Source organism: Somniosus microcephalus, chromosome 23 (assembly GCF_052327205.1).
Source record: "Somniosus microcephalus isolate GS21.2 chromosome 23, FLI_Smic_1.0, whole genome shotgun sequence".
Classification (NCBI taxonomy): Eukaryota; Metazoa; Chordata; class Chondrichthyes; order Squaliformes; family Somniosidae; genus Somniosus; species Somniosus microcephalus.
Window position 1 is genome coordinate 52,823,403 of NC_141009.1, and position 22,679 is coordinate 52,846,081.

The window sequence follows — 22,679 nt, forward strand, 5'->3', positions numbered from 1 at the left end:
AGAAACGCTAAATTAGTTGGACCGCCACTCTGCGGCGCAGAATCACCGCCTTGTACGCGAGGAATTCAGTTACGAACCGGGGTTAGTTTGAGAGTCGGGCTGCTTCTTCACCACCGTCAGCTTGTAGCCGTCCCCGTAGGTGCTTTTGAGGAACAGAGGCGACCCGCAGCACTTCAACTTTCCGTGCGAGATTATCGCAATGCGGTCGCCAAGGAGATCAGCTTCGTCCATGTAATGTGTGGACAGGAGGATCGTCCGGCCTGCAATTATTTAAAAAAATCCATCTTTACTAGGGTGCGCTGTTAAACAAGGAGGCACGCCCCTGGGCTCCTTTTGAGAATGAAATCGTACTAAATAAATTTATGGTCAACTTCAATAACCTTTCGTCATTTTTGAAATTATTATCTCAATACTTTAGTTTAACAAACATTGATTTCATCGGTGATCTTGTTACTTTCACCGTGCAGGTTAATTCATCTCCCTGCATATTGCCGTTGATCCCAATTAAACTAAGAAAGAAAAAGCAACACTTTGAAAAAAATAAGATATCCACCCCACAGCCCCTCCCCCCACCCCCGCTGACTCCCCAAGGCACGGAGTATCCCAGACCGAGGCTAGGTAACCAGCTCCCAGGACCCTCCGCACATCACTCACTGTATAATCACCAGAATCCATTTACATCTACTGACCAGTTCAAATGGAATCTTTTAATTTATGTCAATAATCTTGGGGAATAAAAATGCATCAAGGATATATTATGGATTACAGGACTTTTCTAAATTCTCATAGTCTCAAAGATTTGGCAGGCAGGACTATTAATCCACTGCCTGAGATCAAAGCCTTTTTAGCCATAACTTCAATGTTGATTTGTGTCTGATTGGCAAAATATTCTATTAGCTTTGTACTGTGGAGCTATGGTTACAAAAGCCTGAGATGAGAGTGCTCCAAGTTCCGTTGGCCTGGGGCTTTGAAACTGGCGGAGAGATTTAATCCCATTGGCCCTCCATCCCATCGGCCCTGGCTGGATTTTTCCCAAGGTGCAGGCAAAGACATTAATCCACGTACCGCCCAGATATCTTACCCACTTCCAAAAATGTTACATTGTAAATCAAACATGAACGAAACATCAACGATGAAATAATTTGCACATATCCCTCACTCTTTCTAATTAGGTATAGCTAGGAGGAGAGGGAACTTGACACACCTTGTACCACAATCCATCATGAAGTTAGCTTGCTCAGCTTGGTGATAATCCTGCACACTTCAAAATTATGCCCCTTGTTGTTGTAGTCTTGATTTTGCCGATTACTATTAAAGCCAATATAAGAGAGGTAGGGGAAAAATTTGGTCGCGCCTCCTTTGGGGCGCTAACTTCGAAAAAATTAGCACCCCCGCGGCCGAAATTCACCGGTAGCGCCCCATGAGGGAGGCAGGGCGCTACTGGAAGTGCTCCACCTCCCTCTTGGGGCGCTGCGAGTGAATATCACGGCGCTACATGCCGCAGCACCATGCGCTGTGGTACGTCGCGCTGCGGTACTGCTGGCCTTCCTCCCCTTATTAAAGGGGAGGGGCCTAGCACAGCGGGACCCGGGGCCCAGCTGGGCCACCAGGGATCGGAGTGCTGGCAAAAGAGCCCGGCACTCAAGAGAAGTGCCGGGCTCATGGAGCGCAGCCGGCACCCCGCGGTGGGGCTGCTCAGGAGGCCGGGGACGGCAACGGGGGCAGGTGCTGGCAGGTGGCCAGCAACAAAAATGGCTGCCCGACACCTCCCCTTTAATTTGCGCCGCCCCGGCCGCAGGTAGGCCCCCCTGGTACGTCAGAGGGCGCTACCGAGGATTGCGGCCGGGGCGCTGCGCACGGCGATGACATCGTCGCCGGCGGCGCAGCGCCGCGGGTCGCTAATGGTTACCACCGCCGCTAACCTCCCGCTGAATTTCACGGGAGGCGTTGGCAGCGTCGCGCCCAGGCGCTAGTTGCTTTGCACCCCATTAGCGCCCTCTTAGGGCGCTAACAGGAGGCGCAAAGCAACTGAATTATTAGACTGTAAACTCTCCAGTACATTTCACTGACCCAAACAGTCTGTTTGTAGTTGGCAGGCTGCTTCTATTTCAGGTCAACATGCCAGTATTCATACTGGTCGATACCTCCATGTATCGCTGCTCTCCAGCTCGTGATCAACTGAAAGATTTTCCCAGCTGTCAACATTAATATTCCATATTGTCAAGTTGTGCTCGAGTGTGTCCTCATGTCTCCTTCACTGCCCACCCTACTTAGGTTTGCCCTATTTCTGTGTGTGATGCAAGATCTTTTTTTCTCATTCTGGAGTCTTCCATGCAGACATCTCCTGACCATTGTGGCTATGCTTTCATTGGCATGATCTCAAAAGGCTGGTCCCCATGGCTTGTTCAATCACGCAGTTGTTCGGCCCTTCGATGAACCTCAAATGTTGGAGCTGAAAGGTTTAAAGCTGGTGAATGCAACGAGAGTAACACATCCAGGACTCTCACCATTTTGGAGAGGGGATGACAACAGCCCTGTAGACATTCAGCTTTATTCTGAGCTTGATTCCACGCTGGCTCCAGAATTTTTTTTTCCGTTGTCTTCATCCTCTAGACTTGACTATTCCAACGCACTCCTGGCTGGCTTCCCACGTTCTACCCTACGTAAACTTGAGATCATCCAAAACTCGGCTGCCCGTGTCCTAACTCGCACCAAATCCTGTTCACCCATCACCCCTGTGCTCACTGACCTACACTGGCTCCCGGTTAAGCAATGCCCCCTCCCGAGATCTCTACGCTCCTCTAATTCTGGCCTTTTGAGCATCCCCGATTTTAATCACTCAACCATTGGTGGCCACGCCTTCAGCTGCCTAGGCACTAAGCTCTGGAATTCCCTCCCTAAACCTCTCTACCTCTCTTTCCTCCTTTAAGATGCTCCTTAAAACCTACCTCTTTTCTGCCCTAATCTCTCCTTATGTGGTTCGGTGTCAAATTTTGTTTTATAATACTCCTGTGAAGCGCCTTGGGACGTTTTACTACGTTAAAGGTGCTATATAAATACAAGTTGTTGTTGTTGACTGAACAGAGCTGGCTTCTTTGATACAAGAGAGCAGTTCTTTGTCTATTAGTGAATCGGACAACACTCTCCAGGTAACTGAACCAGTTGACATTCAGTTCAGAATGGCCAGTTGGTGGTTGGTTCAGTATTGTGCTTTCCTGAAGTCGATTGGCACGTGACCTCTATGTCCTTCAGGTCTATGAGCCCTATCTTTCTGCTGCTGTGATAAATCAGTAAGTAGTGAAACTTTTGTTGTGTCATCAAGCACAGTCACAAACAGGAGCCCAGAGAAGCCAGGTACAAGCACATCCCTTTATTTGACTCCAGTGCTGAGAGCAAAAGGCACAGTCAGCCCTCCATCACGAACTCTACCATCAAACTACGTTCAATTTGTACAAATCATTCTGGGCACCCAAACTTGGACATCTACAGGCTTGGTCAACTGACTGTACTGAAAGCCTTGATCAGGTCAATGAAAACCCTGTAGACATCCTCATGCTTTGCCCTGATTCTGCCAAGTGATCAGAACTATGTCTAAAGCCTCTTGGAGCCTGAATCAGTGACATTTCCAAGTAGGCGATTGAGAAACACATTTGCACAGATTTTCCTGGGTATTGAAGGAAGCAAAATTCCATGATAACTGCTGTCGTTTCTCTTCCCTGGTCTTCTGCTTGTAGATAGAGTGCATGTAGCTCGGCATTGGGGGTTCTGCGTCCTCACTTCTCTGCAGGGTTCCCGGCTGGTCTTTGAGTCTTCCCACTTTTCACTGTTCAATGGTTTCACAAACCTCGGTAGTCATGGGGATCTCATCTACATCATGGTGTTGTGGCCACAATGTGATTCTAATGAGCACTTTGATGGAAAGTCCATTCAGTGGCTCATCAAAGTGCTCATGCCATCGCTGCACACTGTCTGCTTTGCCAGTGACAAATGTGGCACCATCCACACTCTTCAGGAGATTCAATATTGGTATACTGAGGGATTTACCAATATTGATACACTGAGGGATTTACCAATATTGGTACACTGAGAGATTTACCAATATTAGTATACTGAGAGATTTACCAATATTAGTATACTGAGGGATTTACCAATATTGGTACACTGAGGGATTTACCAATATTGGTACACTGAGAGATTTACCAATATTGGTACACTGAGGGATTTACCAATATTGGTACACTGAGGGATTTACCAATATTGGTACACTGAGGGATTTACCAATATTGGTACACTGAGGGATTTACCAATATTGGTACACTGAGGGATTTACCAATATTGGTACACTGAGGGATTTACCAATATTGGAACACTGAGGGATTTACCAATATTAGTACACTGAGGGATTTACCAATATTGGTACACTGAGGGCTGCACCAATATTGGTATACTGAGGGATTTACCAATATTGGTACACGGAGGGATTTACCAATATTGGTACACTGAGGGATTTACCAATATTGGTATACTGAGGGATTTACCAATATTGGTACACTGAGGGATTTACCAATATTGGTACACTGAAGGATTTACCAATATTGGTATACTGAGGGATTTACCAATATTGGTACACTGAGGGATTTACCAATATTGGTATACTGAGGGATTTACCAATATTGGTATACTGAGGGAATTACCAATATTGGTACACTGAGGGAATTACCAGTATTGGTACACTGAGGGAATTACCAGTATTGGTATAACTGAGGGATTTACCAATATTGGTACACTGAGGGAATTACCAATATTGGTATACTGAGGAATTTACCAATATTGGTATACTGAGGGCTGTACCAATATTGGTACACTGAGGGATTTACCAATATTGGTATACTGAGGGATTTACCAATATTGGTACACTGAGGGATTTACCAATATTGGTACACTGAGGGATTTACCAATATTGGTACACTGAGGGATTTACCAATATTGGTATACTGAGGGATTTACCAATATTGGTACACTGAGGGATTTACCAATATTGGTACACGGAGGGATTTACCAATATTGGTACACGGAGGGATTTACCAATATTGGTATACTGAGGGATTTACCAATATCGGTATACTGAGGGATTTACCAATATTGGTACACTGAGGGATTTACCAATATTGGTATACTGACGGATTTACCAATATTGGTATACTGAGGGCTGTACCAATATTGGTACACTGAGGGATTTACCAATATTGGTATACTGACGGATTTACCAATATTGGTATACTGAGGGATTTACCAATATTGGTACACTGAGGGATTTACCAATATTGGTACACTGAGGGATTTACCAATATTGGTATACTGAGGGATTTACCAATATTGGTACACGGAGGGATTTACCAATATTGGTACACGGAGGGATTTACCAATATTGGTATACTGAGGGATTTACCAATATCGGTATACTGAGGGATTTACCAATATTGGTACACTGAGGGATTTACCAATATTGGTATACTGACGGATTTACCAATATTGGTATACTGAGGGCTGTACCAATATTGGTACACTGAGGGATTTACCAATATTGGTATACTGACGGATTTACCAATATTGGTATACTGAGGGATTTACCAATATTGGTACACGGAGGGATTTACCAATATTGGTACACGGAGGGATTTACCAATATTGGTATACTGAGGGATTTACCAATATTGGTACACTGAGGGATTTACCAATATTGGTACACTGAGGGATTTACCAATATTGGTATACTGACGGATTTACCAATATTGGTATACTGAGGGATTTACCAATATTGGTACACTGAGGGATTTACCAATATTGGTACACTGAGGGATTTACCAATATTGGTATACTGAGGGATTTACCAATATTGGTATACTGAGGGATTTACCAATATTGGTATACTGAGGGATTTACCAATATTGGTACACTGAGGGATTTACCAATATTGGTATACTGACGGATGCACGCCTCCTTTGCTGCACCTTAGAAATTCTTCGTGTCATTTAAGTCCACATAAGATTTGATTTTATCAGCTTTTTTTGTCCCGCTAATGTCCTTTCGTTTGTTACCACTTAACTTGGCTAATACTCAGTATGCACCAGCCACATATTACTCAGTCCACTATCGTAATCCAAACCATTTACACACCTTGTTTGTACTTGAGGATTAGGTCCCAGATAGCTCGACGAGCGTACGGATCAACCCCCGCCGTTGGTTCATCTAAAATGACTGCTTTGGAGCCCCCAACAAATGCGATGGCGACCGACAATTTGCGTTTCATGCCGCCAGACAGCGTCTGAACCAGAGAATGCCGCTTGTTGGAGAGTTCCAAGTCTTCGATCATTCTAAACAGAAAGCAAGAAAGTAAGAGTGGGCAAAAAAAAAAATTCTAAAAGTCTGAAATGCATTTGCAATTTTGTGTCAGCTTTTGCTTGTTCATCTTCAGATATGGAAACACAAGCGAGTACAGCAGCAAAGATTGCATCAGAGGTTGGAGGTCACACACAATGGAAAAAGGACAACAATTGGGAATAATGGAGGGGCGGGGGAATTGAGCTGAGATATGGAGCACAGCACAGAGTGACAGTCAATAGGAGGAAAGATTAGTGAAGACAGTTGGTCAAATAAGAGAAAGAATGACGTATTCAAAGAGTTAACACTTGCCATTTATGTCTGTAACATCTGTAACTTTGGCATAAGGCCAATGCAGCCTGCTAGCCGTGACAATTTAGCTCACAAAGCTCAGGCAACTCCATTCTATTGGTGTTTATACTTCTCAGTTGCTGGTTTGTCCTGCATGGACCTCGCAGCTCAGCAAGGGCTGTTCTTAGCACTACTGCCTCAATGGTGGATAAATCCTCAATCAGAACACCAAGATCGGGTAGTAACTTGAGATATATGCAAATTGATGGGAACATAGATTGAAGCTTCATTTGCCCCACAAAGCTCCATGCTATGCAGCTAAACGCCACATATGGTCAAAAGATTTGGATACTCCAGCAACGAATCTTGGAGTTGTTTTCATGAGCTTTGGCTGCCGACAGTATTGCTGAAGCTTAGTTTCTTCAGCAAGGTTTGACCTGCTATTGCTTCAGATGCAACAAATATTTCAAAAGCTACAAGTTTCCCACTTCTGTGGCTCAGTGTGATTGGACTGCGACGGATTGGTAAAGGTGACATTTAGCCAAATTGCCACGGGGAGGGGTGGGGAGTGGGTGCCAGGTGTCGCAGGCCACTCGCAAGGGTGCCTGAATCGACTATACATGGCTGCAAAAAGGATACCGACTTTGCTGGATCACAATTACAGAATGAGTTAAAAAAGCATTAATCTTTTCCGATTATTTTCTGAAATTTATTCCTGTTTTTTTCCCTCTACAAAGCAGCCCCTTCAAATGGATACCAAGTTGATTCAGGTTATTGGTTTAAGATTGAGTAATGGGAAAGGAGAAGGGTCAAAAATTTAACATCCTCTTTGCCTTTCTATCTCAATATGGTGGGATGTTCGGCTTTTATAAGGTTAAGTAATGAACGCAAAGAAATTCAACTCAGCTGTGAGATGGACTCAAATGGCACCTCAAGGCATAACTATCCATTTAGGAAGACAGCACGTTTGAAAGGGGAGATACAGGAACACAAAGTGAAGCACGGAGAGTCCAACAGCAGCAGCAGCAGCAAACCACTCGCCGCTGCAAAGGGAAAATCCAAGTGTAAGCTGTATAATAAAACACAGGCCTGGGTTGAATGGTGAGGAATTAAGGATAAGGACTATTCTGGGATTTTATTTAATTGCTTTTGGTGATAGCTGGAAACTTACACAGAACTTTCCCTCAGGAAAACAGGGCTACGGGGAAAGAGCAGGGGAGCCGGAGTAATTGGATCGCTCTTTCAAAGAGCCGGCACAGGCACGATGGGCTTGAATGGCCTCCTTCTGTGCTGTAAGATTCTATTCTATGAGGAGAGTAAAGTCCCTGATAGGGTAGATTGTACATGGTCTGTGGAGGGGAACAGATTGATGGTCTTTTCCAATTCCATGTTTCACTATGTTCTTATGTTTTCACTATATTATTAAGCTCCTTACTGCCAACAGGTAACTTCTCTTCTCTTCCCCTCCCTACCACCGACAGTTCCTGCCCAATGGGTCACATGTTTATGTTATAATTGTCCAGATCCAAGCAAAACCCATCGAGCCAGTTACACATTGCCAGGCTCCAACAGCATCAACCAGGCTTACTTGTTCATTTCTTTGCGGATCTCATCCTCAGCCATTCCCTTCAGGCGAGAGTAAAACCAGAGATGCTCCTCCACTGTCAGTTTGTCAAACAGTACGTTGTGTTGAGGGCACATGCCCAGGTTCTTCCGGATTTCATCCATTTCCGTTCGAATGTCGTGCCCGTAAATCGTGGCCGAACCAGCAGTGGGTGGGAACAATCCCGTCAGAATGGATCTGGAAAATAGCAATACATCAGAGCGGCTCAATGCGCAAAATCTCGACAGTTTTCTTCTCCTGTTTTCAATGCAGGTTCTGCTTATACATCTGGACTTCCAACTTATTTATCGTTCCTCAGCCTGATAGCACCACATCAATCAGGAACCACCAAGAACAAACCCGACCAACCACTCAACACATCAGATGCAATTTCAAAGGTCACCAGGGAGACTCTTTTACTGCAATGTTTTTTCCAACTTCTTTTTTCAATCTGATTTTGATTAATTTTGAATGGCCCTTCAGGTGATTGTTGTGCAAGTCTGGCTGAAAGCTTTTGCAACGGCCATATTCTGACTAAAGGATAGCTCCTTTTTAGGAAATAACAAAACAAAACAAAAGAAGGGAAAGCTTTTTCTAGCCTGGAACTCACATTGTGGTGGTTTTGCCAGCACCGTTGTGTCCCAGGAATGACACCACCTGGTTCTCATGCAAGTTCAGGCTGAGCTTGTTCAAAGCCAGCTTCTTCCCCGTCTTGTAGACTTTGGTCAGCTTGTCGATACACACTACCAGGGGCAAATGGCTTGGTTCCTCCTCTATCCCACGAGTCTCTTCTGTGAGGGGATTGGACAATAAATTAGGTTAGAAAGATGGACATATAACATGTAATGACATCCTTTCCAAGTGTCCAACTGAGGATCGTCCTACAATAAATTTCATAACTACATTACAATCATTAGCCCCTCAAGAATGGTCACATGTCAATCATCAGCATCTAGCAAGACTTACATTGCCAGACAAAATAAAGGCAACAATGGGCAGAAAATGGAATAAACCTGCCCCATAAATTTCCCTGTACATATGATTGAAAAAAGCTAAATAGCAGATACAGTGAAGCACAAGAAGATTACAATCTCATATTGGGCTTCGAATGACGGTTATGAAGGTTAAGGTTAAGAGTGAAGCTCACTCGACCTTTGATGAAGTGACTACCTCGCACTTAGCTCCAAATATTCGTTACTCCTTTCGAGGTAGGTCATTTTTTTTCCTGGACATCCATACTCCCCCAGATATATAAACTACTTCAGTACATATCGTCCTTGAATTATCAGTCTGTACAATCTAAAACGACTTGATGTATAAAAGCTTTTGATTTCTATGCCGTTCTTCTGAGTGACTTTCTCTGATGGTATCACCCTGTGGAACAACCTGTCAAGACATGTGCTGAGTATGGAGTACTTGTCCTGTAAACAGGAGCAAGTACTCGAGACAAGAGAACATTTCCAGTTAAGGGGGTTAGTTGCCCGTTAGTTGGAATTGTGACAGGGATTTGAAGGAGCTTTTGATGCAATGTTTTCCTCCTTTTGCCTCTCAGGACTCAGCATTGTGAGGGGATGGCTGGATGATTTGCCAGGTTGCACTGTTGACTGGATGGGGTGTGCCTGATGATCTTTCACACTTCTTTTCGTATGCCTATATCCACATGCGTCACTTAAATAGCAGAAAAACAGCGTAAATTAAAAGTGCGCTAACTTTAATGAGAACAATTTGTCATGGCTTACCTTCAAAAGATTCCCTGATATTTACATATGCAGAAACAGGCCATTCAGCCCAAATGGTCCATGCCGGTGTCTCTGTTCCACACGAGCCTCCTCCCATCTTACTTCATCTCACCCCATCAACATATCTTCCTATTCCTTTCTCCTTCTTGTGCTTAACTAGCTTCCCCTAAAATGCATCTACGCTATTTGCCTCAACCACTCCATGTGTTTACGAGTTCCATATTCTCACCAATCTTTTGAGTAAAGTTTTCCCTGAATTCTTTATTGGTGACTATATATTACCTGTACTAGCGACTTATACATATGGCCCCTAGTTTTGGACACCCCCACAAGTGGAAATATCTTGGCCCAGAAATTTGGGTCTCCACGGGTGAGTACGCACGGGGTACTCACCCGTAGGCCCGATGGACATGCCGGTTTTCTGTATGCACTGCACATGCGCGGGAAACCGGCACTTCCGCTCCTCTGAACGAAGGGGTTCAGAGGTCGAACGCGCGCGCAGGAGAGGCTGCACGTGCGCATCAAACTTAGTTTTTTTTTTTGCAGGTTTTCCCGGGATCGTAAGCCTGCAGGATTTAGAAATGTAAAAAGCAGGTGTAAGGCCTGCTTTTTACAAGGTAAGTGGTCAATTAATTAAAATTAAAACATTTTTTCCACAGGTTTATTATTTTTAAATACTTTAAAGCAAGGCAAGTTTATTTTTAGCCCCGTTAGAATATAAAATTATCTTTTTCAAAAATTTAAATTATTGTTTAAAATAGTTATTTAATGTAATTTATAGTTTATTTAAAAAGTGTGATTTAAAAAAAAAAAATTATTTGAAGGTTTAATGCTATTTTGGGGCCCGTAGTATTTATAAGTTTTGACAGCTCTTACCGTCAATCTTATGAATGGGCTTTTCCCTCCTCCGATTGGCTGCCCATGGCCCACGTGATCCCAGGGGGTGCATCGCACTAATTGTGCCCCTGGGACACGCAAGCACAGGCAGCTGGGCCAGGCCCCGGAGCGGAATTCCACGGGAGCCCAGAGCTCAACGGCCGGCGCGCAAGGTAAGTGCAGGTCGGGGGCTTACACCCGCGGGAAGCCCCCGACCCAAATTTCTGGGCCCTTCTCTTTGTCTAATGCACGTTATTTATTTTAAAGCAACTCTATAAAGGAGGAGAACCAAATACAAACAACAAACAATTCAGCAGGGTTAACACTTTTTTATATGATGTCACTTTTTACATAGTATTTACAGCACAGAAACAGGCCATTTGGCCCAACAGGTCTATGCCAGTGTAAATGCCCCACACGAGCCTCCTCCCACCCTACTTCATCTCAGCTCGTCAGCATATCCTTCTATTCCTTTCTCCACACTGAGTAAATCTAACTCTATTGGATTTAGTAGTAACTATCTTGTATTTATGGCCCCTGGTTTTGGATTCTCCCACAAGTGGAAACGTTCTCTCCACATCTACCCTGTCCAACCCATTCAGAATTTTAAAGACCTCTATCAGGTCACCGGTAGGTTTTTTTTTCTAAAGGAATCTTTCCTGATAGCTGTAATCTCTCAGTTCTGGTACCATCCTTGTAAATCATTTTTGCACTTTCTCCAGTGCTTCTATGTCCTTTTTGTAGTATGGAGACCAGAACTGTGCGCAGTGAGGTCCTGTTTTTCAACTTAGCTCCTAACTCCTGATACTCCCTTAGCAGGACCTCTTCCCTAATCTTTCTTATGTCGTTAGTTCCGACATGGAGCACAATATCTGGATTCTGCCCCTCCCTTTCCAGGTTCTTTTCCAGCCATTTTGAGATGTCCCTTACCCTGGCACTGGGGTAGGCAACATACCCTTTGGAACTCTTGATCCTGACTGCAAAGAATACTTTCTATCCCAATTAGAGAATCCCCTATAACTAAATCCTTTCGACTCTGCATCTCCCTTCCTTGGACAGCCTTCTGCTCCATGGTGCCTTGGTCAGCATTCTGGCTGTCCTTCCCACAGGTATCGAGTACCTATTGGACAGGAGAAGTATCTGCTGGACCTCCTTCACTGCCTCTCCTACGTTCCCTTTACCCGACTGACTGACAGTCACACCTCCCCCTTCCTGCACCTGTGCTTTCCTCTGGTGTGTGAACGTACTCTGGAGTAAATTATTCAGTAATTCCTCCTCCTCCTCCCTTATGTGTCAGAGTGTCTCTAGCTTGGATTCCAGTGACTGAGCCGGCGTGTGACGAGGCAGAGACATTTCTTGCAGATGTGGCAATCTGGGATAGACTGATTGTCCACAAACTCCCACATACTACAATCCCGACACACTGCCTGCGCTGCCTCGTATTTATTAATTAATTCATCTATTTATTTATTTAGTTAGTTATTCATTAGTTACCTGTAGTTTATTGACTGAACTAATTGGTCACTTGAGGTCTAGTTTTATTAAATAGGTGGATTTAGCTTGCTTTTAAATAAATCAGTAATTACATAGTATTTACAGCACAGAAAACAGGCCATTCAGCCCAACATGTCCATGCTGCTGTTTATGCTCCACATGAGACTCCTTCCACCCCATCAACGAGTTACTGTGATTAATTACTTAGCTATTTATATCAGTTATTAGTGTCTTTAAATGTAGTTAGATTTAATCACTTAGCTCATTTTCTTTTGACTTACATTTACTTGCACTAATACTATATCCCTACTAACTCAAGCTTAACACTAACCACTAAAGATACTAAACACACAAAGAGATATCTAGATACTTACCAATATACTAATCTTCATTTCCTTGGGTTCTGCCGCTCCTCTCTGTGTGTTGGCTAGGACGTCACTTTTTCTACTTCCTCCGGTGCGATTATTTACTTATTTACTCTTGCCCCTTGGTTTAAATTACTCAGCACCTCCTTCCCCTTCTGCCCTGAATTCCCCCTCTCACCAAATTCCTGTTGTCACTCAGTTTAGCAGATTCTTCGAGCCCTGTGCGCACACAGCTCTGGATGGAAGCACCAATCCTTTCTGCTATCCCAAGCTACTGAGAACAACAACATACGCTCTTCCAGCAGCAAAGCATCTTAGCAAATAGAAATAAATGAATCAGTAAGTTACCCAGCCTCCTGCTCTCCATCGCACAAGCCTGGTCATCCTCCATGATGCTGAGCCTGCTGCTTCTGGACCAGGGCCAGGACCATTCCCACGTTTCGATTCGTCCATTGCCCAACCAATATGATTTCTGGAACGGAAAGTACCATGGTCTGGGCAGTCCGTACATCCCTGGAGATAAAGGAGAAAATAGGTTAAGAAAGAAGGAACATAGCACCTTTCCTGTCCTCAGGATGTCTCAAAGCCCGTCACAGCCAAGGAGTTACAACAACAACTTGTATTTATATAGCGCCTTTAACGTAGTAAAACGTCCCAAGGCGCTGCACAGAGGTATTTTGAGACAACAAATTTGACACCGATCCACATAGGGATAAATTAGGGCAGGTGACCAAAAGCTTGGTCAAAGAGGTAGATTTTAAGGAGCATCTTAAAGGAACAAAGAGAGGTAGAGAGGCGGAGAGGTTTAGGGAGGGAATTCCAGATCTTGGGACCTAGGCAACAGAAAGCACAGCCACCAAAGGGTGAGCGAGTATAATCAGGGGTGGTCAAAAGGGCAGAATTAGAGGAGCGCAGATATCTTGGCCGAGGGGGCGGGGGGTTGTGGGGCTGAAGGAGATTACAGAGATAGGAAGGGGCGAGGCCAGGGGGGGGGTTTGAAAACAAGGATGAGAATTTTGAAAGCGAGGCGCTGCTTAACCGGGAGCCAATGTAGGTCAGCGAGCACAGGGGTGATGGGCGAACGGGACTTGGTACTGTTGCTCTTTAGGTAAATGCAGCAGCCAACATGCGCACAAGCAAGGTCTCACAAATGTGATAAATGACCAGTTAATCTGCTTTTGGTGGTGTTGGTTGAGGGATAAATGTTGGCTGGAGCACCAGTGGAATTCCCTATTTCCTCATTTACACCCACCTGAGCAGGCAGACAGGACTTCTGTTTAATTCAAAAGGCAGCCAGCACCTCAGTAGTACACTGAGGTATCAGCTTAGAATACGTGCTCAAGTCCACAGTGGGGCCAGAACCCACAACTTTCTGACTCAGAGGCGAGTGTAGTACCAGAGACAAAATGACACTGCGATGATTGTCTTCCAAAATACTAACGAATCTATATACAGTATGATGTATTCATCATAGAATTCTGTAACAGCCAACCACAAATCATTTCTTGGTAACCTCCAGGAACAATATTACCATCCTTTCCCTCAGTCTGTAAACAATCCATGGCACTGGATAATTGGCATCACACTGACAACACAATAATGGGTAAAATAATAAAATACCTCGGAAAGTGCAATGTACATTATTGAAAACAAAGGCATAATCCCGGAATAATCTCGAGGCTGTAACAGAATCTTGAAGTTCAGGCAACTAATATAAACCATTTGATCTTCCTTCTGACTGTTTATAAAACACTATTGGCAGGGTCGCTGTTTCATGGTGACTGAATAGGTTAGATGCCTTTTTATTACATTAAATTCCAGAATTTCCACTGGTGTTCGGGGGATCGCATTCCACAACTATATACTAAACAATTAAAATTCTGCTTTTATCTCACAGGGCACTAGGATTTTCATCAATGTTTTGAGCATCAAATTCTGCAATTCCATCCATTTTCCGCTGAAAACCCTGAACATCGGCTACCCAACATCGCATGGCTTTTCAAAAGATCACTTGTCTCCAAAATTTGTTTAAAAATTCTGTGAAATGACTCCCGTAAACCTGAAGCTGCTTCTTAAAATGGTTTGGTGACACTGTAGCATCAGAACCTTCGCGTCCAATTAGCGCTTCTTTAAAGAGAGAGAGAGAAAAAGAGAGAAAGAGAGAGAAAGAAGGAAAGGAAAGAAGGAAAGGAAAGGAAAGAAGGAAAGGAAAGAAGGAAAGGAAAGAAGGAAAGAACTTGCATTTATATAGCACCTTCAATGACCTCCGCAAAGTCCCAAAACACTTTACAGCCAATTAATTATTTTTGAAGTGTAGTCACTGTTGTAATGAAGGAAACGCGGCAGCCAATTTGCACACAGCAAAGTCTCACAAACAGCAATGAGATAGTGACCAGATAATTTGTTTTCGTGATGTTGATTGAGTCATAAATATTGCCCAGGACCCTGCTCTTCTTTGAATAGTGCCATGGGATCTTTTACGTCAACCCGAGAGAGCAGACTGGACCTCGATTTAACGTCTTATCTCGTAGACAGCACCTCCGATAGTGCAGCACTCCCTCAAGTGCTGCACTGAACTGTCAGCCTAGATTATGTGCTCAAGTCTCTGGACTGGGGTGGTCTGAACTTGCGGCTAGAAAGGAAAAGATGCTCATTGCATTCATTAAATGGTCATCATTGCCATTTTCAGATCCTTCGACAGCGCTGGAAACAATTACTCGATACCATCAGGCACTGAGGAGTGTCTGAGAGGACAATGTGCGGATGGAAACACTTCGCACATCAGACCTTCAGTCGAGGTGTTTGGCTGGCAAAGTGTGGGAGCGAAGCACCAGCTGTTTGTCGGCCGTACTTGAGTGCTCCGAGTTTCAAGTCGATTCCCAGGTATTCACTTGCAAATTTCTTTGCAGCTTGCTGTCGTATCTCAGGGACATCTATTAAAATGTGTCTGACAGACAGGCAGGAGATGTGCAGCAGTGTGAGAAATAAATCACCCACCGCACAGAAATTTTAAAAAGTTGCTGAAGTGTTGCTCTGTGACGGCGCTTTGTACAGTTTCCTGGCATTCCTTACAAATGACCCAAATACAGGAAGGTAAAGGGGGGGCAGGTGAAACTCTTCAATTACAGCAAAGTACAAAGCAGGGCTGCCGCCATTAGAAGAGCTAATCTAAAGCAGTACAACCATACTGAGAGGTTATAACTATCAGGAAAGACTGAACAGGCTGGGGCTCTTTCCTCTCAGGGGTAACCTAACAGAGGTCTTTCAAATTCTGAAGGGATTTGATGGGGTAGACATAGAGAAGATGTTTCCACTTGTGGGGAGTTCAAAACTAGGGGTCATAAATTACATAGTATTTACAGCACAGAAACAGGCCGCTCAGCTCAACTGGTCCATGCCGGTGTTTATGCTCCACACGAGCCTCCTCCCACCCTTCTTCATCTCACCCTATCTGCACATCCTTCTATTCCTTTCGCCCGCATGTGTTTATCTAGCTTCCCCTTAAAGGCATGTGTGCTATTCACCTCAACTACTCTGTGGTAGCGAGTTCCACCTTCGAACCACTCTCTGGGTAAAGAGGTTTCCTCTTAATTCCCTATTAAGATTTATTAGTGACTATTTATGGCCCCTAGTTCTGGTCTCCCCCACAAATGGAAACATCTTTTCTACCTCTACCCTATCAAAGCCTTTCATAATCTTAAAAACATCCATCTGGTCACCCCTCAGTCTTCTCTGAGAAAAGCGCCCCAGCCCGTTCAATCTTTCCCGGTAGGTTTAACCTCTCAGTTCTGGTATCATTCCAGTAAATCTTTTTTGCACCCTCTCCAGTGCCTCGATATCCTTTTTATAATATGGAGACCGGAACTGTTCACAGTATTCCAGTGCGGTCTAACCAAGGTTCTATACAAGTTTAGCATAACTTTTCTACTTTTCAATTCTATCCCTCTAGAAATAAGCCCTCGTGCTTGGTTTGCTTGTTACCGATTTACTGACCTGCGTCGCAACTTTTAGTGATTTGTGCTCCCAGATCCCTTTGCTCCTTTGCCCCATTTAGATTCTTATTTCCTAAGTAATATGTGACCTCCTTATTTTTCTTACCAAAATGTAATACATATTTATTTTTATCTATATTGAAGTTCATTTGGCAATACACGCCCATTCTGCAAGTTTATTAATGTCTCCTTGTATTTTGTTGCAGTCCTGCTCAGTATTAACGACACCCTTCAATTTGGTGTTGTCTGCAAATTTAAATATAACACAGTCACTAACAAATCCAATAAAGAATTCAGGAGAAACTTCTTTACCCAGAGAGTTGTTGGGAATGTGGAACTCGCTACCACAGGGAGTGGTTGAGGCAAATAGCATAGATGCATTTAAGGGAAAGCTAGATAAGTACAGGTTACGTGAATGGGCAAGAAGGTGGCAGACGGAGTATAATGAAGGGAAATGAGAGGTTATTCACTTTGGAAGGAAAACAGAGTATTTTTTAAATGGTGAGAAACTATTAAATGTTGGTGTTCAGAGGGATTTGGGTGTCCTTGTACATGAAACACAGAGAGTTAGCGTGCAGGTACAGCAAGCAATAAGGAAGGCAAATGGCATGTTGGCCTTTATTGCAAGGGGGTTGGAGTGTAAGAGTAAGGAAGTCTTGCTACAATTGTACAGGGCCTTGGTGAGACCACGCCTGGAGTACTGTGCACAGTTTTGGTCTCCATACCTAAGGAAGGACATACTTATCTTAGAGGGGGTGCAACGAAGGTTCACTAGATTCATTCCTGGAATGAGAGTTTTGTCCTAGGAGGATAGATTCAGTAGAATGGGCCGATACTCCCTGGAGTTTAGAAGAATGAGAGGTGATCTCATTGAAACATAAGATTCTGAGAGGGCTTGACAGGATAGATGCCGAGAGGCTGTTTTCCCTGGCTGGGGAGTCTAGAACTAGGGATCACAGTCTCAGAATAAGGGGTCGGCCATTTACGACTGAGATAAGGAGAAATTTCTTCACTCAGCGGGTAGTGAATCTTTGGCATTCTCTACCCCAGAGGGCTGTGGATGCTCAGTCGTTGAGTATATTCAAGGCAGAGATCAATAAATTCTTGGATATTAAGGGAATCAAGGGATATGGAGATAGTGCAGGAAAGTGGAGTTGAGGTAGAAGATCAGCCATGATTTTATTGAATGGCAGAGCAGGCTCGAGGGGCCGAATGGCCTACTCCTGCTCCTATTTCTTATGCTCTTACGACAGGAGGATACATTAAGTTATTGGGCAGCAACCGAGCTGAAAACAGAACTGGATCATGAGAGAAACAGTATGTATTAACAAAAATGAAACACTGTATCACTAAAACAGAATCGGAAATAAAATCCCATGGATCAATCTTGCTCTTAAGTGGAACCTGTTCTTATCCCAGTTGTTCTCAAGTGTTGTAGCTTGTTAATGGATGGATGTAATGATCAAGACAGACAGAGGAAATGAATCTAGATAGACAGTGACTGAAAGGCAGAGTGTGAACACATGCATAGGAAGGCAGAATGAACCAACATAGATACAATGAATGCAGACATTTATAACTAAGGATTGCACAAATACAAGAGTTAAGTGAATGAGGCAGTAGTACCTGGATGGACAGCCTCGATGTACCATGTTAGTACTCCATAGACAGTGGCATCGACGATCAGCATGACCATGGAGAGGAGCAGGTTGAAGTCATCTCCTTCTACTGGTGACTGATTGAAGGTGTGCCATTGAATTCCAACCCCTGCCACCTCATAGAGTGCAAAGTACTTAGAACCAAGGCCAAATGCAGTCGTGGACATGAGAGACTGAAATTACAAAGAGTAGCATTAATACTCAATACTTCTTAGTTCCTGATATCCTACAGTTATGGTATTCGATGTGTGGCTATATCTATATATAAAACATGTTAAATACAGTATGCACAGTCGTCTGTGATTGATCTGTAGGTGATCCTACAATTTTGTGCAAGTTGTGAAGGGTGTTTCTGAGAAAGTGTGCTGCAATGTTTGCTGAGGCGTTTTTAAATATGGATTGTTTTACTCTTTCTGCGACATGCTTGTTGGATTACCGTGCATTATAATGTGTTTTCCCACAGTTTGGTGTTAACTCAGAAGTTTGCCTAATTCTGGATCGGGATGGGTCAACTTTGTGGAATCCTCTAGTCCTGGGTTGCATCCAGCTCCGCAGTGACTGGAGTAACATCGTTACTTCCCTTCAGCATGTTTTTACAGTAGACGACCCCCTGCACAATCTCTGCTGGGCTTTGGGAATCCAGTTGTACAAATGAAAATGGGTGTGATATGTATGAAGGTTGAGCTCAACTTAGCCTCCTCTCAGAGTCCCTTCCCTAGGCTCCTTTTACTGCGCTTGCATTTTCAGAACACATCAAAATATCAGATTTGGACGTGTCTCCATGGAAAGAGAAGGATATTTCCAGTATCGTTATTAGAGCTTATTAGAGTAGGAAGGATCTAATCTGTAGTCAATGGGAAATGTTAGTACTGTACCACTAAGTCTGAATTCAGTTTGGAGCACATCGTAAAATCTAATGCTGCCATATCAATCACATGCAAAGTTTTTATAACTTCATTTTGCCATGATTTGAAAGCCCTGCCTAAGGCTACTTGTTCAATGTTGATGTTGCGTCATTGTTAGTAATAATGCCTACAGTCCCCTCAAAGTATGGTAACTTTATCCTCTTAATAAATGCTTTCCTGAATATCACATCTTCAACACTTCCCTCAGAAAACTCCATTTGATTCTGTTGATTTTTTTTTACCTTGACAAAGAAATACTGGGAATAGTTTTTGCATTTATTGAGTAGGAGACAACCATGTTGTTATCCATAGATGACGAATTGCATCTGGTCTTTCATTCAGTCACAGGGTTGCACCAGTCTGAACAATACCTATATGGGAGAAGCCAGACATTTCCCAACAGGAATTGGAAGCAGTCACTCCGGCTGCCCTCACACACCTCCCAGGAGCCAGTTACGTTTCACTACTGGCAGGTGTTCAGTATGCCCTCTGGGTTGAGGGTTTTCTATGGCTTTGATGATCATTAATGTAAGAGGATATTATAACTAGAGAATGGGCCTTTTTGCACCTGGTAGTAGGCACTGAAAAAAACTCAGGTCATGGATTCAGTGTAAGATTTCCCTTTAAAGAACCAACATGCCTACACTAGTGAGATAGATCCATTTTCCAGGTCATCATTGTGGCTGCCCTAAGTGCAATAGTTAATTTAGTGCTGAATTATGCACCCTTATGAATTTTGCCCTGCACTAATTTAGAGGGCCCAAAATCCTCATGCTGGATCAATACACCAGTTGAGGGGCCATTGACATCCCATCAGTCTGAGCAAACCTAAAGGATAATGCTCTAATCCTTACTGCCTTTCATGAACCTTTACTGCAACAATAAATCTCCATGGGGTAAAAAGACTAACAGGCAGTGTACTGGGCTTCCAACATTTGAAATATCATACCCATAATAAATTTCCACAATTACCAGGCCTCAACCGGCATCTGTGGAAAGAGGGCATTGGATTACTGAGGAGATTTTGGTGGGTTAAAGATCTAACTCACTGAATAAAACTCAGCGTATGAATACATTTTATTCTTGCACAACTCATTCAGCACAATGTTAAGAAACATAATTGGCCACACTATTTTTTTAAATATCGTACCGCAATGCACTTCTCGAATGCTGTGATCCTATCATGAGCTACTTCCTCGCGGATAGCCACGTACATGTACGGAACATAGCTGAGGAAATAAATGATCCCACCGCATGCTGAGGCCAGCTTCGCCTTGGAGTAGACCACAGAGATCAGGAAACTGCAAGAGTTCAAGGAAGAAGTCAGTTCAACAAAAGTAATGAGACCAGCTTTCCATTATGTCTCAGAAAAAGATAGTGCAACTTGTTCCAGTATGCTACTCAGAAGCTGTGCAGCATGGGTAAATGTACTGCCCAGTGTGATACTACAGGAAACTCTCGATTTACCGGCACCTAAATAACCGGAAATCTCTGTTAACCGGCAAAATGCAGGAGTAGGTTCAGGTAAGTTTTACTTCATATTAGTGGCCGTTCCTGGATCTGTGGCCATGTAACCGGGGTTCCTGCACCTGTTGCTATGCAACAGGGACGCCTGGCTCTGAGGCTGTGTACAGGGCTCTCGTACCTTTTACTATACCTCTCTGTAATCCGGACTTTTTGAAAAACCGGCACCACGCCGGTCCCGTCGGTGCCGGATAAAAAAGAGTTTCCTGTACTAAGTGAAATTGGCTAACATGGCCCTGATTCAGTCTCTGGTCTGTCGAGTTAGCTGAACTCAGTCAGAAGTGGGGGGGGGGGGGGGGGGGGGGGGAGAACAGTAGATACAATCCCCACCACTTTTATCTGGCGTGTTGGGTGCTAACACAGTTTGCCCGCTACATGAGAAGGACGGGAGTAATTGTAATGCACTGAAGCACCAACAGGTCGTGCCCCACAACGGTAAGTCTTTGATACATGGCCACAAATCCCCACATGGTGATTTCCCCAGCCTTATCATCATAGCGTGTCAGAGGAGAAAGAAAGGGAGTGTGGGTTGTAGGGGGAAGGAAGAAAACAATTCAATTAGCAAGAAGAGGAGCTCAGGGATCAGAATGAAGTATAATTAATTGAGGCTAAGATCTTCCAATTGAGATTTATCAGGACAGCAGGAGGGCAAAAGGTCAATCCACCATCTAATCAAATCAAGTTCTGTTATCATCACCACTGACTTCTTCAATAATTCATCACCACTTATTTTAATGTCATATTTTGTTGCCGTATAATACTCCCATAGAAATACCCTAGTAATTGATGACATCTCCTGTCCATCAAAACAGACACACTGTTTGTTTGGTTTATATTCCCTGGAGTATAGGAGAGTGACGGGTGATCTGATCGAGGTGTTTAAAATGTTGAGAAGATTTGATAGGGTTAGATACGGAGAAACTATTTCCTCTGGTGGAGAAAATCAAGATCAAGCGGACATAATCTTAAAGTTAGAGCTAGGCCACTCAGAAGGAGAATCGGAATACTCTTTTTCACACAAAAGGTAGTGGAAATTTGAAACTCTCTCCTCAATAGGCTGTGGATACCAGGACAATTGGAGCTTTCAAGCCTGAGATGGATACATTTTTGTTAGGTGAGGCTAGCCAGGGATATGGAGCAAAGGTGTGAAAGTGGAGTTGAAGTCTAGATCAGCCATGATCTCACTGAATGACAGAGCAGGCTCAGGGGCTGAATGGCCTCCTCCTGTTCCTATGATTGGCTGATAGAAATGATATTGCTATTGTAATTACATTAGTCTAACAACAGGAAATGCTGGAAACACTCAGCAGTTCAGGCAGCATCATGGAGGGAGAAACAGTCAACGTTTCAGGCCGATGATCCTTCGCCAGAACTGGCCTGACTCATGGAATTAGTTGAAGACCTGACATGTCTGTAGTGCTAAATTCGAGGAGAATGCTTTTCACCATGAATTCATATGCCTGTTGGTGCATTTGTGAAATTCTGACCAAGATTAGATATTTACAATGGACAAAAGGAAATCACCACCCTTGGGAGATTCGGGGGAGAAGGGCGAGTGCCGTCAGTTCCATGTTTTTGGACGAGATATAGAGCAACCCTTGATCTCGGAGTCTTCTTTAGCTATGTTGAATGTACAGCAATTTAACTCACCAGAACATGATGGTAGCTATGGCATAGATTGTAAGGAACAGCCAGATTATAAAGGGATCGCTGTGCATCAGGACTTTGCCATACTTCAGGATACCCGTCAGTGCAGTTACAGAGATCGAGAGCTGCACAAAGCCTGTGATGAACCAGGCCACCCAGTGGACAGCATTGTTCAACCCCATCATCTTCATGACCTGGAGGAGA

General features: G+C 43.8%; 1 protein-coding gene across 1 annotated transcript in view; it reads right to left on the reverse strand.

Annotated features, from left to right (window-relative positions):
* abca2 (ATP-binding cassette, sub-family A (ABC1), member 2) overlaps positions 1–22,679 on the reverse strand; it is a 603,170-nt gene that overhangs the window by 141,741 nt on the left and 438,750 nt on the right. Inside the window, exons 17-24 of the mRNA XM_085965847.1 lie at positions 22,479–22,669; positions 20,455–20,605; positions 18,368–18,572; positions 13,098–13,262; positions 8,886–9,066; positions 8,261–8,473; positions 6,178–6,374; positions 78–260 (exon numbers count right to left, since the gene is read on the reverse strand). Of these exons, the coding sequence (XP_085821973.1) occupies positions 78–260; positions 6,178–6,374; positions 8,261–8,473; positions 8,886–9,066; positions 13,098–13,262; positions 18,368–18,572; positions 20,455–20,605; positions 22,479–22,669 (1,486 nt within the window). The remainder of the gene's footprint in view (positions 1–77; positions 261–6,177; positions 6,375–8,260; positions 8,474–8,885; positions 9,067–13,097; positions 13,263–18,367; positions 18,573–20,454; positions 20,606–22,478; positions 22,670–22,679) is intronic.